The 17,827-nt window shown below is 41.6% G+C and overlaps 2 protein-coding genes across 8 annotated transcripts in view; one reads left to right on the top strand and one right to left on the bottom strand.

The window, feature by feature from the left end:
• Window positions 1-17,827, bottom strand: part of LOC147520135 (acyl-CoA 5-desaturase AL21-like) — a 106,340-nt gene that overhangs the window by 34,099 nt on the left and 54,414 nt on the right. The gene's annotated exons all lie outside the window — the stretch shown is intronic.
• LOC147520141 (ATP synthase subunit C family protein) lies at window positions 3,523-4,028 on the top strand. Its single transcript, XM_086594928.1, has one exon. It carries the CDS (start codon window positions 3,523-3,525, stop codon window positions 3,796-3,798), a length of 276 nt encoding a protein of 91 aa, XP_086451054.1. The 3' UTR covers window positions 3,799-4,028.

Raw genomic sequence — 17,827 nt, 5'->3', positions numbered from 1 at the left:
TCCCGTGATTTAAGGTTTATGGATATCCTACCCTAAGACGAGAGGATTGGGCTTAGAACAAGACCCATCGGTGGATAAGATCACATCTTCATGACAAGAGGTGTACACGTTAGGCCTCACTCAAGGTAATGGGCCAAACCTAACGAGTCCAAACAAATTGGATCCTATTGTATTGTATGACAAAACCACAGATTGGGCTTAATTCAAGGCCCAGAAAAGATGGGATGGGTTGAATCCATAAACCGCTCCGTGGGGTCCAATGACTCTCGAAATGGCTTAGAATTGCACAATTGCTATAACTCACTGTTTCTAAAAAATAGCGGCCTTAAAGCGGGGAAGGTCTCTAGGGTCTCGGGCCAGCCCTCGTTTAAAATGGGATGAATTGGATTATGGGTCTAGGGCGGACCGATTAAGAATCCGGTGTACATTGGCAAAGGGTCTAGCGGCCTCTAGGCGGTCCGATCCTTTTTTTTTTTAAATGATTAAATGTCGAAAAAATAAACATGTGGGCTTAAGATTTAAATGAGTTTAAAATACTTAAGTCTAATGTAAATTATGTCACAGAATAAAAGAGTATGTTTTTATATGAAGTCAATATTCTTCAACTATTACACATTTTGTAATAAATATTTTTGTTTGTGTTTATTTTTGAATTATGGTAAATGATTTTCTTTATTTTTCTTGGAATATATGCCAGTATATTACTATATATATTACAATGCCTCCCCCCAAACACCCAAGAGTTCACCATTGTTTCTAAAAGCTTCTCCTTGCCACTAGAGCACCATTTGGTGATTAACTTTTATCATGCTTTTTAGAACACTGCTATAACTTGGGTCTAGTCATAATCCTTATGGGCTGAAGTCGTATTGGATCCTAAGTCTCACACATCGGGCTTAATTCAAAGCCCACAACCAATGGAAGAGCCTACAACTTGACCATGCACTTACACACCAACACTAGGCTCTATTCGAAGGTCTCGACCAATTGGGCTAAAGCCCTTCCCTATTTATTCTAAAGGTCCATCATAGGGCCCAGAAACACAGCCTATACTATAAGTAAATTTTCCTAAGGTGAAAAAGAGTGGGCCCAACATAGAACCCCAAGCAATCTAACAAGCACACGCAGTCACACAAGACAGGGTTGGACCTATGGAAAATGAAAAAGCTCTCTAGTGTGGTTAAGCGTCTCCTTATAACTCCGGTAAGGCTTGGGTTACCCACTGGCAGGAAGCTCCCATTGTGCCTCTCAAGATGGGCTATTTAAGGTGGCCTCACCTTGGTCATCAGCGGTTGCCCCGGGTCCCCTCTGATTGGCTTCAGGATCCGTGGGGTGCGCTGGTGATTGTGGTGCAGGCGTTTGGGACCGAGAGTTCAGTTGGAATGTAACTTGTGAAGTTTATATGAGGGTTGGGATAGACTGTTCCCATGTGCGTAAGGAAATTGGTAAGGACTGAACGGTGTACATTGGTAAAGAGGGGCGTCTCGTGACTTGGGTCGGATGCCGCCAGTACCAGGCATGCCGGGCGAACCCTTGTCGTTTGTTGCCCCATGTGACGGATATGCTTTCCCCTCCTTTTTGCCCCCAGTGTTTTTTTTTTTTGAAATCCCGTTGCTTCGACTTGGTAAATTGCATCTGGAAAATAAAGATGATAAGAAGTAAGATAGTAAGCCTCATATGTGCTTTTCTATCTTTTACAAGAATTACAAAAAAGGATTTTATTTAGAAATCTATAATAGGTTGTGTGTTGGTTCTCAAGTCTGTGCATGAAGCCTGGTCTTGTGTTCCACCACATCCTGGTTCCCTTTGCCATGTTTGCACCATGCTTTGAGGCGCTGTCCGCACCCAAGTTTGTTTCCCTCCATGTGGAGGTAACATTTATCCATTCAGCCTTTGCTTTGGCTTGATTCCATGCATTTCTTACTTTCCAGTGCATCTTGTTCTCTTGGAATGCCTTGACCACTGAAGTAGAGTCTGACTCCACCCAAATGATCTTCCAGCCTAGCTCAATGCCTTTAGTGACCCCTTCCACAATTGCATAATTCTCAGCTATGTAATTAGTGCACACTCCCAGTCCACCTGCAAGTACACCCAAGAGTTCACCATTACTGTTTCTAAAAACTGTTCCCCATCCAGCTCTTCCTGGGTTGCCTCTAGAGCACCCATCTGCATTAACTTTTATCATGCCTGGAGATGGAGTAGCCCAATAGCATTCAAACATTTGTGGAGCTCTTCTCAGTTTTGGCTGTAGCTTCAGTGAGTGCAGCAGAGAAAGGTCCTGAACAGAGTTGTTCGTGTGTCCTCTTGATCTGTTATGTGCTCTGATAGTTGCTCTTCTGATTTGGTAGCATATCTCTCCATAATTGGTCTTCTTGTTGTCATACATGACTTGATTTCTGTTCTTCCATAAACTGACCAGACAAGTGATGGAGGCAGCCTTCCACATATCCAATATTAATGAGCTTGAGTGCTTGCACTGTTGCAGTACATCATTAATATGATTGATCTGCAGGTTATTCTGGAAGATTTTAGAGACAAACAGCCAGGCTCTTTTAGCTAGTGGACACTGGAAAAGAATGTGGTCTTTGGTCTCTTCACTGCATAGACAAATACTGCATCTTGACACCATGTGAAAGTGCATATCTCTGAGTTTTTCATCTGTTCTCATGGCCCCATTCATAATCTTCCAGCCAATGCCCTTTGTTCTTGGTAGTATTTTAGCACTCCAATTCTCCAAAGAAACTTGCACCAAGCTGGTTTTTGACCTGATGTTTTAGTGAGCACTTGCAACTGAGAAGACTCCATTTGGTGATTCTACTTTTTAAACTGAACTACTAAAGAAGAGAAGAATCGAATTCGTTTTTTTGAGTCTCGTTTATACAGTACAATACTACTAAGAAACGGAAACGAGACTTAAGGGGTAAGGAGCGCGTGCAAGTCAGCTAAAATCATATCATAAGAGAAGAAATTCAAGAAAGGAGTAGGTTCACCAGGTTCTACCACTGCAAAGCCCAAGAAAACTCTTCTTTTGAGTTCAACTTGCTACTTGCTTAACACATGCAAGTAAAACGTTGCTTTTTTCTTCTTGTTCTAGATGGGATCTCACAAGATTTTTTATTTTCTTCTTCATGAATAAATATTTTCTTATTTTAAACTTCTTTTTTGCTTTCTTTTTGTCCTTGTTGCCCTTTATTTGTATATCTAATTCTTTTTCTATTTACGTATGCTCCACAAGGTTTATACTGTGAATCTGTCTTCAGGATCCTCGGGATTCGGAATAAGGTTTCAGTATAGCTGGGGCGGCATCGTAATAGAACCCATTGTTTTTGAAAAAAAAAGGGAACCCGGGCAGCCTACGCACCATCGACCGACTAAATCTATTTTCTTGCATTCCGGGCGTAAGCGAAGGTCATATTCACAAAAATGTTCAAAACCGAAACATAGAACTTGTAATAATACAACGCCGCAGTCTCCGAAGATTGAGGAACAAGAAGAAAAAAGTACTTTTTTCTCATTTCGTTAATGTTAGAGGAAGCTAAATTCATAGGTGCCGGAGCTGCTACAATTGCTTCAGCGGGAGCTGCTGTAGGTATTGGAAACGTCTTTAGTTCTTTGATCCATTCTGTGGCTAGGAATCCATCATTGGCGAAACAATCATTTGGTTATGTTCTTCCTTTTCTTCTTTTTATGGAGAGGATTCATGTTGGGGCATCGTCTTCCAAGAACAACGCTCCTCCCGACCCTGCAGAGGATGGAAAGGGTAGGGGCATAATACGCCTTATTGGGCTCTCTATGTGAGAGCCCTCGATCACTTGAGATCGGAAATGAAAAAACAAAAAGGGCGTCCCGTCTCCCACGGAAAAGCCCGAAAAATTCTAGCCCTTTTAGGCGGGGATTGCATTGATGGCCTTACGAATCTCACAGCAGATCTGGTTGCACAAGAGGATTCCCCTTCCTTAAAGAAGGCTTGTAGAATCCTAGATGATATTAAGAACAAGAACATTTTGGACAGCGAGTTAGATAAGTATCACTTTAAAGAATAGAAAGAAGAAGCCTAAAATGAGGCCCCGTGCCATTGCGGCTACGGGGGGGTAGGGAAGTGGGCAGTGGGTCCCTATCAAAAAACAGCTTATTGAAGCTAGAGTTTCTATACGAGAAAAGTCGAGAGAATATGCCTAACACTAGTGAGGATATAAGAAAAAATGAATAGTAATAAAATTGAAGGGCTTCTTGATGGGCCAGGAATGTTGGATAATTTTGAGTGGTGCGGAAGGTGAACCGGAGGATGTGGCGAGTAAGAAGCTATTTTCTTGTTGTTCTGGTCTGATTGTGGTAGGGCTATGCATGCATAGTGTCTGTAGCTGATGAGATGCGCCCCGGAGGCTTTACAGACCCAAGAAAGGCATGGCTTACTTTGAGGGAAGTTAATGAACATGCGACCGCAAGTAAGCGTCAGTGCCTGGAGACTGAACAACATGGCCTGAAGCGGGGTAGTTGCTTTCTTGTTACTGTATTAAGGTGAAGAACCTTTGTGATCCGCTGGAGGCCGCGGCGATGGAATCTGGGACGGAAGACTCGTAGTATCTCTCTAGATCTGGCAAAAGCGAAAGACCCCCTAACGTAATTCGAATGGGGGCTGACCGCTGAGCCCACTCTGGCCTCGCAGGGCGACCCCGTGGGGATTTGAACCGATGACTTACGCCTTACCATGGCGTGACTCTACCTCGGAGTTAATAAAAGGGTTCGGTTCGGATAAGTAAAGTCCCCTCGGTCGGTTCGCTCAGATGGTCTTCCCTTATCTTCCCTAACGTTCAGAGTTGTTCTGGTTTGAGAAAGGAGCACCGGCCGACCGCCCTGATCCAGCAGGAGAAGTTTGTACATTTAGAGGATGATGGGTTGTATAACAGCTCATTGTCTATAGATTATTGATGGAACTAGGTCATAGATAACAGCTCATTGTCTACGGGATGATGAGTTGTTATCTTTCCTATCCCATTAAATGAAAACTGTCACGCCCTCGAACACACCCGCTTTGGCCAATACACGATCATCGCATTGGGAACCCTCCCTACAATCGGATGCATGACGAAACCCTTTTTTTCGGGTCAACGCGAGGGATGCGGTTGACGAGGGTAGGATTGATTGGCTCTCTATGGGGTTAAGCCGTAACAAGATATCCCGTAGGGGACGGAAGGAAAGACAGATTAATGGTTTAAACGGTTATTTCTAGTTTGACGTTTCATACTTGGATCTAAAATTCGTCGGTGTAGCCATAGTTTAGCTACGGCGTGCCCCTACGGCTTTCATTGACATACTATACTTCTATAGCTACTATAGCGCACTACGGAGCAAGTGACTACACTACTTTAGTAGGCCCGGGAACGTGAGGCCGAAAGCAAGAGGGTCAAACGCTTAGCAACCCGTTATGTTAGCTGATGTTGATTGTTTTTCTCTTATCTAATTAATATCGCTTTTATAGCGTATAGCGAATCTCTTGGATTCAGATTCAATCGCGTCATTTCATAGTCGCTCTTGTGCGTAAAGAGTCAAAAGAGAAGAAAGCATCGCCCAAGAGTGCCTTACTAGGTGTAACCGGTGGCTATCTCTAGACGCTTTCGAACAAGACTTACTTCTTATTTTTTCTAATCACTTGAATCTAATCGCTTTAACTTCTCTTGACTCGTGACATAGTGCAAAGGGAGGATGTGCAACAGATGCCATAATCGAGAGTCTCATTTATCGAATCGGGCTACTCACGCCCTCGAGAAGAATCTATATGTTGCCTTGAAATGCCTCCAATTCATTTATCATATAATGAATGATGCCCGAAAAGCACGGATGTTAATAATCATCGGTCGGAAAGTCATTTAGACCCTTTTTCCTCTATTATCTTATGTTGAGGTCCCGTATCCAATCTCATAGGGTATGTGTTCTCGGTTAAGCCCGAAATCGCTTAATCCCACGGGAGAGAGTATGTGCATGAGTTTAAGGTACTTCATCCTCACGGGACACACTCTTCATTATCCCTCTTATTGAGTGAGGGGAACCCGACCAATGATGAGAGCTTAACGAAGGACTCATTTCCATGGCGGAGCGCACGCTGAGGAGCTAATCACAAGAGGCGGCGGGTGGTATCGATATCATCATTTTCGTATGGATATGGTTCATTTGGCAAAGTCACTAAATCTTCAACTACACGAACAAGAAGAGTCTATCGGTCGGGGTTTTTAGGGTATATCCTTGCCCCGTCCCTTTTCAACCCATGATAGCTATCACGAAATATTCAAAGGCTCGCAAAGAGGTTCCACTCCGCATCCTAACGGAAGCCCTTCCTTATTTCGATTAAACCAATAGATTCGCGAGACGACGGAAACTAAAGGCGAACCCCACCTATGTAGCCACACTAAGAGAGAGCCCCAATGATGCTGATCGGGGCCCTATCCCGAGTCTATACTTCAAGTTTTTGATAAGTTCCAAGATGTTATGTCCAAGGAGCTCCCCAAGTCTTTGCCGCCATCGTCGAGATGTCGATCATGAGATCGAGTGGTGCTCGAGCCAAACCGCCAGCTAGAGCACCCTATCGCATGGCACCATCCGAGCTTGCAAAATGGAGGAAGCAATTGGACGAGCTGTTCGGGGTTTATTATGAGACTAAGAGCGAGCTCGGTGGAACTTTAATTTAATGGCATTTCGGTCTTCTAAGACTCATCATAGGAATAGCCGTAGTGTCGCATGATCGAATGCAACTCTCGCGACGATCGAACTCAGTCTCGGACAAGACAACGTTAATTTGAAATCTATTATAAAATGGAAGTCAAATTCGCCTTCACTTCTAGAAAGGCTCTTTCGAGAATCAATCTCAAGCCGGGTGACAAGAAACCACTTTCTTCTTTGAGATCGAATGAAAAGAGATGAATGAAGAGAAAGACCGACTTTGTGTTTATCATCATCACGCTACCTTTGACTCTACTTTCTTTGGACCCGGTCGAGATTCAATTCGATCTACGTGCCTCAAGAGAAAGATTTCTTTCGGATGTTGAGAGGTGAGGACCGGTTGATAGATAGAATCATGTAGCCGGTCAACCTAATAGAATCTCTTGTGCGAGGAGACTCTCTTTCGGGGGAGGTCTAAAGCCAAAAGTCCCCGTGGGAGTTCCATAGCCTATAGATCAAAGCCATCACCCCGCCTAGATCGGGGGTTCATACCCTCAAGTAGCGAGGCAATAGAAGCCGGGGTGGTAGATCCATCATATCGGATGAAGAACCAAAGACAGTAGCGATTGTATCTTATCGAAGTTTCCCTTTTTCGCTATATATCGCCAAAGATATCTGCGGGAATAGGAGCATATCAGTCCCATATGAAGTTGATTCAGATCTAGCAAGCTCACTACCGGGCGAAGGAAGGGCTGAAAGTCATTCACTTATTGGCTGAATTTTCGTGCTATGGGGCCACCTCATATGGTTGGTGAGTGCAATAGCTTCCCCGCGATGATTGACTAGATATCGAGCTTACCGGGGAAAGAACCCATATCTAGGAACTTTAGTTGCTTTCGACCTCTGGTGGGAAAACGGCCGGGTAACAACCCTTAGAATCAAGATCGAAGGAGGCGGATGGAATTCATTATGTAGTTCCAGGGCAACGGCAACAACCCACCGCTACGAAGGTTAGGGATCTGCTTGAACAACTAAGCCATTGACTAATTGAAGACCAATGCAACAAACACCTATCGATTTCATACACATGCGTCGAGGCGAGGGGTAGCCCGCTCGGCGGAGATTGATAAAACAAGGCGAGAACGCGGGATAACAAATTGTTCAACTTGTCGGGAAAGGGTGGTCGTAGATCGGTAAAGGCGTTTGAGATCAAGGATCCGGGAACTATTTTTACTTCCTAGGAATAGAAGTTGCCTACTCAAAAGGGGATCTATCTTTCCCGAGTTAGTATGTTGTTGATCTTTTGAAGGAGACTTGTTTTTGGGAGCAAAGCCCGGCGATACCCGAAGGAACAAAATCATCGTCTTTGTTCCGATCGGGGAGAGCTCCTACAGGATCCCGTATGTATAGAAGACTTCGTGGGTAGACTTATCTACTTGACTATCACCGGACGGATCTTGCATATGCGGTTGGTGTCCTTAGTCAATTTATGCACTCTCCACGTATCCCTCATCTTGAAGGCGTACGAGAATTCTGCGCGGTATCTTAAGTCGTCTCATGGCAAAGGTATTTGATATGCCTCTAATAGACATCTTCTTGTTTCTGCCTATGAAGATGCGGATTGGGCCGCTCACCGACGGATAGGAGGTCTACGACTGGATCTTGCTAATTTTTAGGTGGAAATCTTGTGACGTGGAAGAGTAAAGAAGCAAACGGTTGTCGCGACGGTCGAGTGCGTAAGAGTATAGAGCAATGGCTCACACTGCTTGTGAGCTTATTTGGCTGAAAACCTTACTAAGTGAGCTTGGAGTTGAGGCATCCTATGAGAATGTTCTGTGATAATCAAGCAGCAACTCACATTGCCTCTAATCCGGGTTTCCATGAGCGAACAAAGTCGCCTTACCTTATTATTAGAGACATACGTTCGTGAAAAGATAGCCATGAAAAATATAGAATTTATACTCCATATGTGAAGTCTGAAGACCAGTTGGCTGACATCTTTACTAAAGCTCTTGGGAGAGATCATATGAGCCACATTGCATCCAAGCTGGGCATGATATATATCTATGCGGAAGCTTGAGGGGGAGTTGAGAGAGCGTTATGTTGTACTTTTAGTCGAGGGTAGATTAGACAATGCACTCTTTAGGGTATAAGAAAATGTAATGAGTAATATTACTATGGCATCCCCGTGTACGAGGGCCAGTCCCTGCTGCCCAGTCCGGAGACTCTCGCTCAGGTTCCGTTTTTTCATCGACGCTGTCCTTGTAGTAGTTCTATTCGAGTTTAGTTCAGAAGTGAATTAGGGAAATCAATCAGTATGGAAGTCAAGGGTCGAAGCAGAAGTAGGGTCGGGCAAAGCCAAAAGGAGAGGTAAGCGTAGGTATAATCTTTCTCCGTCGAAGGAGAAACGGAATCTAGGACGGGATTAAGGGCTTTCAAGCATGGGTAGAAACGTCCTCTTAGGTGTTAATCCGCACGGGACGATTGATTAGGCAAAGATGATGCTAACGGACCAGGAGAGGAGATTTCCGCTGTGAACGCTATCTCAGAAGCTCAGGCTGTTGCACGCCTTACATCTCAGATTGCATCTTCGCCTCCACGAAAGAATCATCCTATAAGTTCCATGGGAAGCTTCACGATTACGCCCTTGATGACCTCCCGTCTTTTTTCATTCAAATAGCTTTTTTCCCTCACTTCTGCGGAATTGAAAGCCGGCAAGCCTCCTCTTGATGATCTTTGTTTGGACTCAGCAATCATTTGTCGATCCACTAACGTCCATTCCTGAAAAAGAGGCTCTCAGGCCCTACTATGAATAGATAGGCGCCAAGGAGGGAAATGGTCAATCCTAAAGAAAGGAGCATATCTACCAGAAATCCACACTGTGATTCAAGAAAAGACATGCTTTTTAAAACCAAAAGTCTTTCTTGGTCGGAACTGCCTTCCGTACTAAAAGGACGGAACTCCCTTCCTGAGGGGCTTTCAGGGCGAGGCACAAAATACACAATTCACTTCAGTCTCTGGGCGAGGGATTCATGGGAGTGGTCTATCTTTTAGGGCTCACTGACAGCTGCTGCTGGTTCTTCTTAGAGCTCAACTCTCTTCTCAACCAAAGAGTCAAGTTCTAGGTTTAAAATAGTTTTCATTCAAATCTTCTTCTACATTTTTCTCTTGCTCTGATTATCAATGAAAGTAGAGCTCAGAGCCTTAGAGCCAAGGCTTGCGGTATATATAGTATAGAACCGACTAAGATCCCGCGTTGCAGTCGGATCTTATCTGATTTTGAAGTGATATCTGGCGTGAGACGGATTGACGAAAAGTCTGTAGGAATTTTTGTGCATTATTAAACACATTGCATATGGAGGAGGTGCCTCCCTCTCTTCCGCCGGTTTCTTCGTTTGGAAATTCCCTTCAAGCCCTTTCTCAGACGACCTCAATAGCAGCAGTTTTGCCTTTAAGGGGCCAATTTCATTGACACGCAATCTCCAAGAAAGAAGAAAGACAAGTACACAAAAGACTCTTATCTGTAATATGCTTCGAGACGTCTTGCAGATCTACTTTGCGAGTTCTAGACGCAATGACTTGTCCGGTGCTCATGACTTCTACAATCTCTGGGCCTTTGATGAGTTCAACGAGCCCTCTAATGATAATCATTCTATGTATGGAGCCAGGGCCGAAGGCACGACCTTTAGTTAGACTTTGCTTCGTATGCTATACGGCCAGGAGTTCAAATTGGATACAAAATAGGGTAAACTTCTTATTCTCAAAATCATTCTACCGCCCTTTACCCAAAGAGTGCAGAGTAGTCTACTATCGCTGCTTCCCGGTACCGGGGAGGAGGTACTGGTAGATTCGGATTGTATAGCTGCTGGGGGGTCACGACTTGGTAAGCCTCGACTTCTCAGATGATAGTGCTAAAGTGAAAGTTCAGTCAGAAAGGCTTTGTCCCCCGCGTGAAGTCGTTTAGGAATATGAGTTCTTTCTTTCTTCGCCATAAGAGAGTAGATCGACAAAGTCTGTTTATTCACTTCAGGAATCGTTCCATTTTCCTTCTTCTTCATCAATCGGATAGCTGGTTTTACGCGAAATCTATCTCCTGTCAATGGCAACCCAGCTTGCATTCTTGCCCGAATAATAGAGTGTTAGTTTGCACTATTCTTACCCTTTTTGTTGACATTGGGACTTGCCCCTTTGTGGACAACCCTTCTAGCGAGGGAAGCGGGTCGGGGACGACCTTTCAAAGCTGTCAAGCAAAGATTGGAGTTGATGAAGAAAGAATCAAAGTGAAATAATATGAGATGCTTAGTGTAAGTTTAAATTGAATTGGTAGTCGGACAATAGATCCTATAAATGATAGGCCAGAGTCCTCAATAGTCTATTTCATTTACCCATATATCGTCTTTCTGCATGCATAAAATCGAAAGAGTGACTTGTCATTCTAACTGCAGCCTCCCAAAGGCCCATCCTTAGGCCATCATATACTATAGTTGCAAGTCTTTTGTCGAAATAGTTGATATGCTTCTCTATTTGAGGGAATTTCCACAACAACAAGACTTGCGGGCTTGCTCCTTCAAAAGAAGGTGGCTAAGATGGGTGGCCTATTCCAATAGCTGGCAGATCTTAGGTAAGCAATCAATCACTTAGTGGAAAGTTTCGTTCTTCGTTCCGTCGTCGCGTCTCCAGCTTGTGAGGTAGGGCAGATTCTGTCTTGGTCGACCGAGTGAAAGATTGCTTGAAGAGGACTTCCGTAGAGGAGAGGGGCTAGGGGAGAGGGGGCGAGAGCCCAGTTTTGATTGAATCACAATTTGCTAATTGGTGTGCTTGACTCATTTTTTCTATTGAAGTTCAGTTTGGCACCCTTATCTAATCATATTAAACCAGATTGCTCATCCATATGGATAGGTTTGTATGCTTTACATTCCTTAGATAAACCCTTTTTAAAGTGCCCTTTTGCACTCAGTTTACTGAAAAAAAGTGTTTTCTTCTTTGCTTGCTTTTTTTCCTACCGGAGTACTTACAACTCGCATTCTTCACTCCCTTTCTCATAACCACTCTAGTATTGATTGATTACCGGCTAAGGACTCCCTTCTTTTAGCTGGCTTTGTCTTTATATAAATACTTAAAGTAATAGTGTATAAAGACAACTGCTCGTCCTTGCTAGCTTGCAGCGGGCAGTGTATATACATGCATACAATACAAGAGGAACTCCCTCTGCCCTTCACCCATCAAAGTCCGATACAGGAACCTCTTTCTCTTACTCAATGGAAGCTTCTGACTCCGACCCAGGCAATCTACTTCCCTCGCTTCGTGTGTTCCAGCATTGGATCGATCATCAGCCTTCACTGCTACGGGGTATGGATATTCATTGTTATGCAAACCATCGTCAGAGAAAGGGGTTCGGACCTCGGAAACTTATCCAACATTCACCAGTAGAGCATAATAGACCTCCTTCACCGGCTAACTAACTCTACTGTCTCTCGTCTATCCCCAGCGTTCCTTAACGTTATTCCGATTTAGGCTTCTTTATCAGGCGATTCAGGTCTTATTTCAAATTAGCACATAAAAAGTTTTTAGAGAACGGCTCTTTCTTTATAGTATCTAATTTTTTGTGGCAGTACTTATTTCGATAGCAGCGCACCTGACCCATCAAATATAGGTTGTCCTGATCCATATGATGTTCTCTTCATTACAAAAATTCACAAATCTGATTAAGTTACAAATCTCCTTTCAACAACTCTTTATTTAAAATTACAAATGAAAATACAAATAACATTGTCTCAACTGAAAATCTATATCACCTCAAGGGAAAACAAAACCTATCTTGAAATGCGACGCTAACGCAAAACCACAAGCAAAGAACCAACCTTCTTCAACAAGAAACCTATCAAGACTTATCAACTATGTTCATTTAATGAACACACCCGATAAGCAAACATGCAAATCGGTTGAGATTATAAACAATCTTTGGTGTGAGTAGCCCTAAAATATAAATTATATTTATACATATATATACCCTAATAAATAAAGGCGTTAGTTCCTCCATCATTTTGGTAGTAACTTCCCCACCAACCACACAACAAACCATACACATAATAAATAAGGCATGTAGTTCCTTCCTTGAGGCGCTTTAGCTTCCCAACAATAATACTAATGCAATTAGTTCCTCTACCGAGGCGCCTTAGGTTCTAACTAAACTAATAACCAGCCAAGCATATTCTATACTTACCGCATTTCATGCTCAATTACAGAGGGGGGGGGGGTCGTCTTTGCACAAGTAATTAGTTTGACCCACCCTTCTGCAAAACTATATACAATCATATCTTTAAAGATATATCATTAACCAACACATTACCATAATTATATTATTTAAGGCTTTCTTTGTGTGTCCCTAAAATCACGTCGTATCTATGTCTTACCCAGTTTCCCTGGCTACCACAATTGCTTCCCAACGCCGAACATGTACATCCACATGCCTCCCCTCACATAATGAACCACTCCGTACGTAACTACCCTGAGCGGGATGCCACACACCAGGTAACCCTCACACGAAAGCCATTATGTAAGTACTGCCACTATTCGGCATAAAATATCGTGCATCTCGTTCTAATTTTGCGAACGGAATAATCAAGCCACTATTCGGCTACGCCAGAAGGGCCATTCAGATTCACTGAAACGCCAGAAGGGCCAATCACATTAGTTACGCCCGAAGGGCCATTCAGATTCACTAAAACGCCAGAAGGGCCAATCATATCACATACGCCCATCACTAAGGCCAAATCACATGAGTTGTGGTAGCTAGGTTCTAGGATTTTCGTTACGTAATTTATTCAGGTGTCATACCTTAATATCTTATAACCATTTTATTCTATCACGTGCCAAATAAATTATTGCACTAAGCCACCATATTTGGAAATATCTCAATAATAATTCTTGTTCTATCTCATGCCAGTATTCTTAATTGTACTAAAGCTCAACGTTTCTCGTTATAATACAATCTACATTATCACGTGCCAATACTATTCATTGCACGCTATCCAAGTATCTCTATATCAAATCTCGAAACTTATTATTTCACGTGCCAATCATATATTGCACTACACCATATGGAATATCTCAAGCCTCCATAAATACTACCATTCATTTAAGTAGTAACTCATAATAATAATCAATCATGTAATGTATTCGTTCAATATATTTATGTGAACTCAAGTCACCATCAAAGGCATGCATTATTTCCATTTGTGCACAATATAAATAGTATATAATTAATCAAAATATAAGTCTATTCCACCAAATATCAAAATGAAACGACTTTAAAAAGAAAGAACAACTCATGTCCAAATATCTCGCATAATTATTCGAGTCCAAATCACAAGTCAAGTCAAACTGATCAACTATCAAAAAGCCCAAAACTAAAGTCCATGAATCTAAGTTCGTATGTAGTTTAATTATCATAAAAACGTATATATCTAAGTCTTATAAGAATTCCCCTCTTGTTACGTGCCAATATTTATATGCTTTACACACTACTCATGTCAATCTTAATTAGATAATGACAAACATGGTTATACAAATTTTGACAATATTTTATTACTACCTTTGTCCATATTCTTACATATGTGAAAATCTGGAAAAAGTCAACATTCCACAGTCAACGGTCAACGGTCAATGTCAAAGTCAATGTCAAAGTCAACCTGTCATTGTCAAAATCAAACTGTCGTTTCCATGTTCAACAGGTTCAGGATCATAGCCGTGGTTCATGGCTAAGGTCAAGGTGCATGGCTCATGGGCTCATGACTAAGGAAATGGTTCGGACCCAACTAGCCAAGCCCAAACCCAAACCTCAAAACCCAACCCCAAAAGTCTAAAATGGCCTAGTGAATCAACCTGACCCACTTTAAAACATATGGACCAAGCCCAAAACAAAAAATAGAAAAAACCGGTTCAAAGAAAGCTAATGTGAGCCGGCCCAACAACAAATATAAAAACCGCCCAAAAACAAAAATAGATTTTTGACCCCAACAAAACCAATAGAACTAGTCCAAACTTAACAAAACTGGTCTGGCACGGCCAACAACTAAAACTAAAGCCCAAAAATTTAAACCGGCCCAAGTAACTAATTGGTTCGGCCCAAGGCCCAACCACAGCAACAGTCGTCTTCCTCATCTCCCTCAGCTCACCAGCTTCTTCCACCACGAGCCACCACCATATTCTCCTCCTCCTCCAATTTCCATTCTAGCGGTTTGACTCGTGATGAAAAACCCAACACTTTGGTACCATAAAAACTCCAAACCCTGGCTGCCCCAAAACTCCATCGCGCCGCCATTAACGCCTTGCTTCAAGCTTCCACCAGCACCTATCTCCAGCACTCACACACCCTACACTAGCTACCCCATCCCCAACAACCCATCCCAATCACAGTTTAATCAATCCACTTCACCCATACCCCCGACAGCACCCATACCGACCACTCACCCTGCACCAAATCGCGAAGACGCCATTAATGAACAGTGCAAGCTTCACAGCCACACCCAATATCAATAACCAACCTCAAATCCACAAAGTAAAATTCATAAAGACAAGGGTTCAAATAAAAAAGGTCCGGACAGGCGACGCCATTACAACCCCTTTTTAAAGCTTCGACAGCTTAAGTTCAGAGTTTCAAAACCACAAACAAAAAGAGTTTAAACGAAACACAGGCCGAAATCTTGTTGTGGGGCTTGCGCCGCCATTAACAGCTTCTCGAAGCTTCGACAGTTTAATACGACATAGTTTCAGATTTAACAGTTTATCAATACGACATGAGGAAAAGATTATCGACAATAAGCATAATCAAAAATATACTGAGCCCGAAGCAAAACTCTGACAGTACCGTAGATTTGGTGAAAATTTAAAAATATAACCACTCACCTTAATTAACAGCTCGACGAATCCCTCCTAGTCCGAATCGTCGCGCTCCAACGCTCTAGCCATCGAGCTTTTATCTCCGCCTCTTCATTTTTTTTTTTTTTTTTTATCTTCCAAACCCTATTATCTAGAAAAATATGAATATATACTTCGGTTTGAAACCTAAGCCCAACACAGACTTGGGCCCAAAAATTAGGCCCACATATCCCAAATCCAATCCAGCGAATTTTAAATAAATAAATAAATAAATAAATTAATAAATAAATACGTATTTTAAATACGGGCGTTACAGGAACCTTTCTTATAGACCCACTGGGCTTGGACTTTACTCTACATACTATAGATCTCACGTGGCGGGTTAGTCTGCTTTATTCTTAAGCCAATGGCCTGGAACCGAAACTGAATGTTCCGGTTCTGGGTCTTAAAAAGTTAGACCCATTTAAAATGGGTCATTAGGAACTGAACCAATAGAACTGAATAGTAAAAAACCAGTGGGTACTCGAACCGAAACAATAAACTATTATTATGATTTCGATATATAAAATTTAGTATTATATTATATTTAAGATAATCAAACTTATACATTATAATATAAAATATGTTTTTTACGTGTAAAAGTCTATTAAATATATATAGCATAATAGTGAGTATGTGTTGTTAAATGTATATTTTATAACAATACGTTAAACAAGTGTATCATAGATGTTAATAATAATGTCAACGTGTATATTATGAATTAACTAAAACATTTTATATTTATTAACTTTTGTACGTGTATATTTAAATATACACATGCTTGATATATTGTGGTACACACACTTATTATAAACCAATATATAGTTCTAGACACCACATTTTTGCACCCCAGGCATAATTCATTCACGATTTTGGCTTGAATTAAATTTGATCATATAAGATGATTTGTTTTCTAGAGTTTTCATTTTTACATCAAACTTCTTTCTTTTCATCTTCTTTTAGCATCTTTAGACTCTCCTCATCATGTTCTAGCTATGGATGAAGTTTCGTTGCTTTCTGAGTTTTGAGCTGAAAATGACCAAAATACCCATGTAACCCTTTGGAGCCCAAATCTCGTTTTTTACACTCTTTCTTTGGATGAGGTTATTTCATATTTGAATTACCCTTGAAAAATCCTTTGAAATGAGTACAAACTTGCCTATGTTCATTTTGGATTTCAGAAACCCTAATCTTGCCCTATCTCGTTTCATCCCCGTTGTGCGTGCTGTTCAGTGCAATACTTTTTTGGAGTAAGATTTCGACCCGAGGGTATTTTTTAGAGTTCATGGGCCTTCTTAATGGATTCATGAACGATTTTATGAAGAAGAGTTTGCCTAATTTTGACCCGATCAAAGGGAATTTGCAGTGGTAAGAAAATGGTCAAAACGGGCTTTCTTTGTGGATTTTGGACTTGTGCTCGCGGGCTGTGGATCCAGATCGAGTTGGACCTTTTCATTAGGTTTTCTAGCCCATTTTCAAGGCTACAAAAATCTAGAGAACCTTCCTTAATTGTTTGATTTGATTTGATCCCAAAAATCAAAAATATTCTAGAGAATATGCCATTTTAGAGCCATGTTTGGAAACCATGGATTATGGATTGAGGACGTGTAAGGTTTGTGTTTTTTTCCATAATTCATCTAAAAGATCTAAAAACCAGGGGCCAAGATCACACTCCTTATCCTACCTCTTGAATCAAGGGCCAGATTTAGAAGGTGCAACCAAAAAGATATCAAGCCATTAGATTTTTCTTAATCAATACTCAGCCATTGGATCAAACTCATTACCATATTGAAATTCATCCCAAAAAGCTATAAATATGGGTCTCATTCACCCACAAAAGATCATCTGGAGCTAGTATTTCGGAGTTAATAATCTGGAACTAGCTATTCAGAGCTAATAGCTTAGTAGTCTTCTTTTCTTGAGTTTTTTTTTTTTTTTTTTTTTTCTTTTCTAGTTCATCATTTTAGGGTATAATTTCTTTAGTTTAATTTTGAGTTGAAGGTAAAATTTTGACTTTGAGGTTTTTTTAATGAAGTTTTTTGTGTTCTTCATCTTGAGTCTCTTTTTCTCCTAGTTCAATCCTGAGTTAGAATCTCTATTTCACCAAAAGTTGTTTATTCTCCCAAATCGCCTGTTTCAATCCAAAAATCAAAGTTGTCAATTCAAACACTACACCATAACATCTTTTTTGTGACAGGGGCTTTCGTTTTGTGACGCCAAATAGGCGTCAGAAAATTCGTGACGCCATTATGGC

The sequence above is a fragment of the Coptis chinensis genome, chromosome 2 (genome assembly GCF_015680905.1).
Source record: "Coptis chinensis isolate HL-2020 chromosome 2, ASM1568090v1, whole genome shotgun sequence".
Lineage (NCBI taxonomy): Eukaryota > Viridiplantae > Streptophyta > Magnoliopsida > Ranunculales > Ranunculaceae > Coptis > Coptis chinensis.
This window is presented reverse-complemented; position numbering and strand designations above follow the sequence as displayed.

Excerpts from the sequence above, each read along its gene's own strand:
- LOC147520141 (XM_086594928.1), top strand. The coding sequence starts at position 3,523 with ATGTTAGAGGAAGCTAAATTCATAGGTGCCGGAGCTGCTACAATTGCT.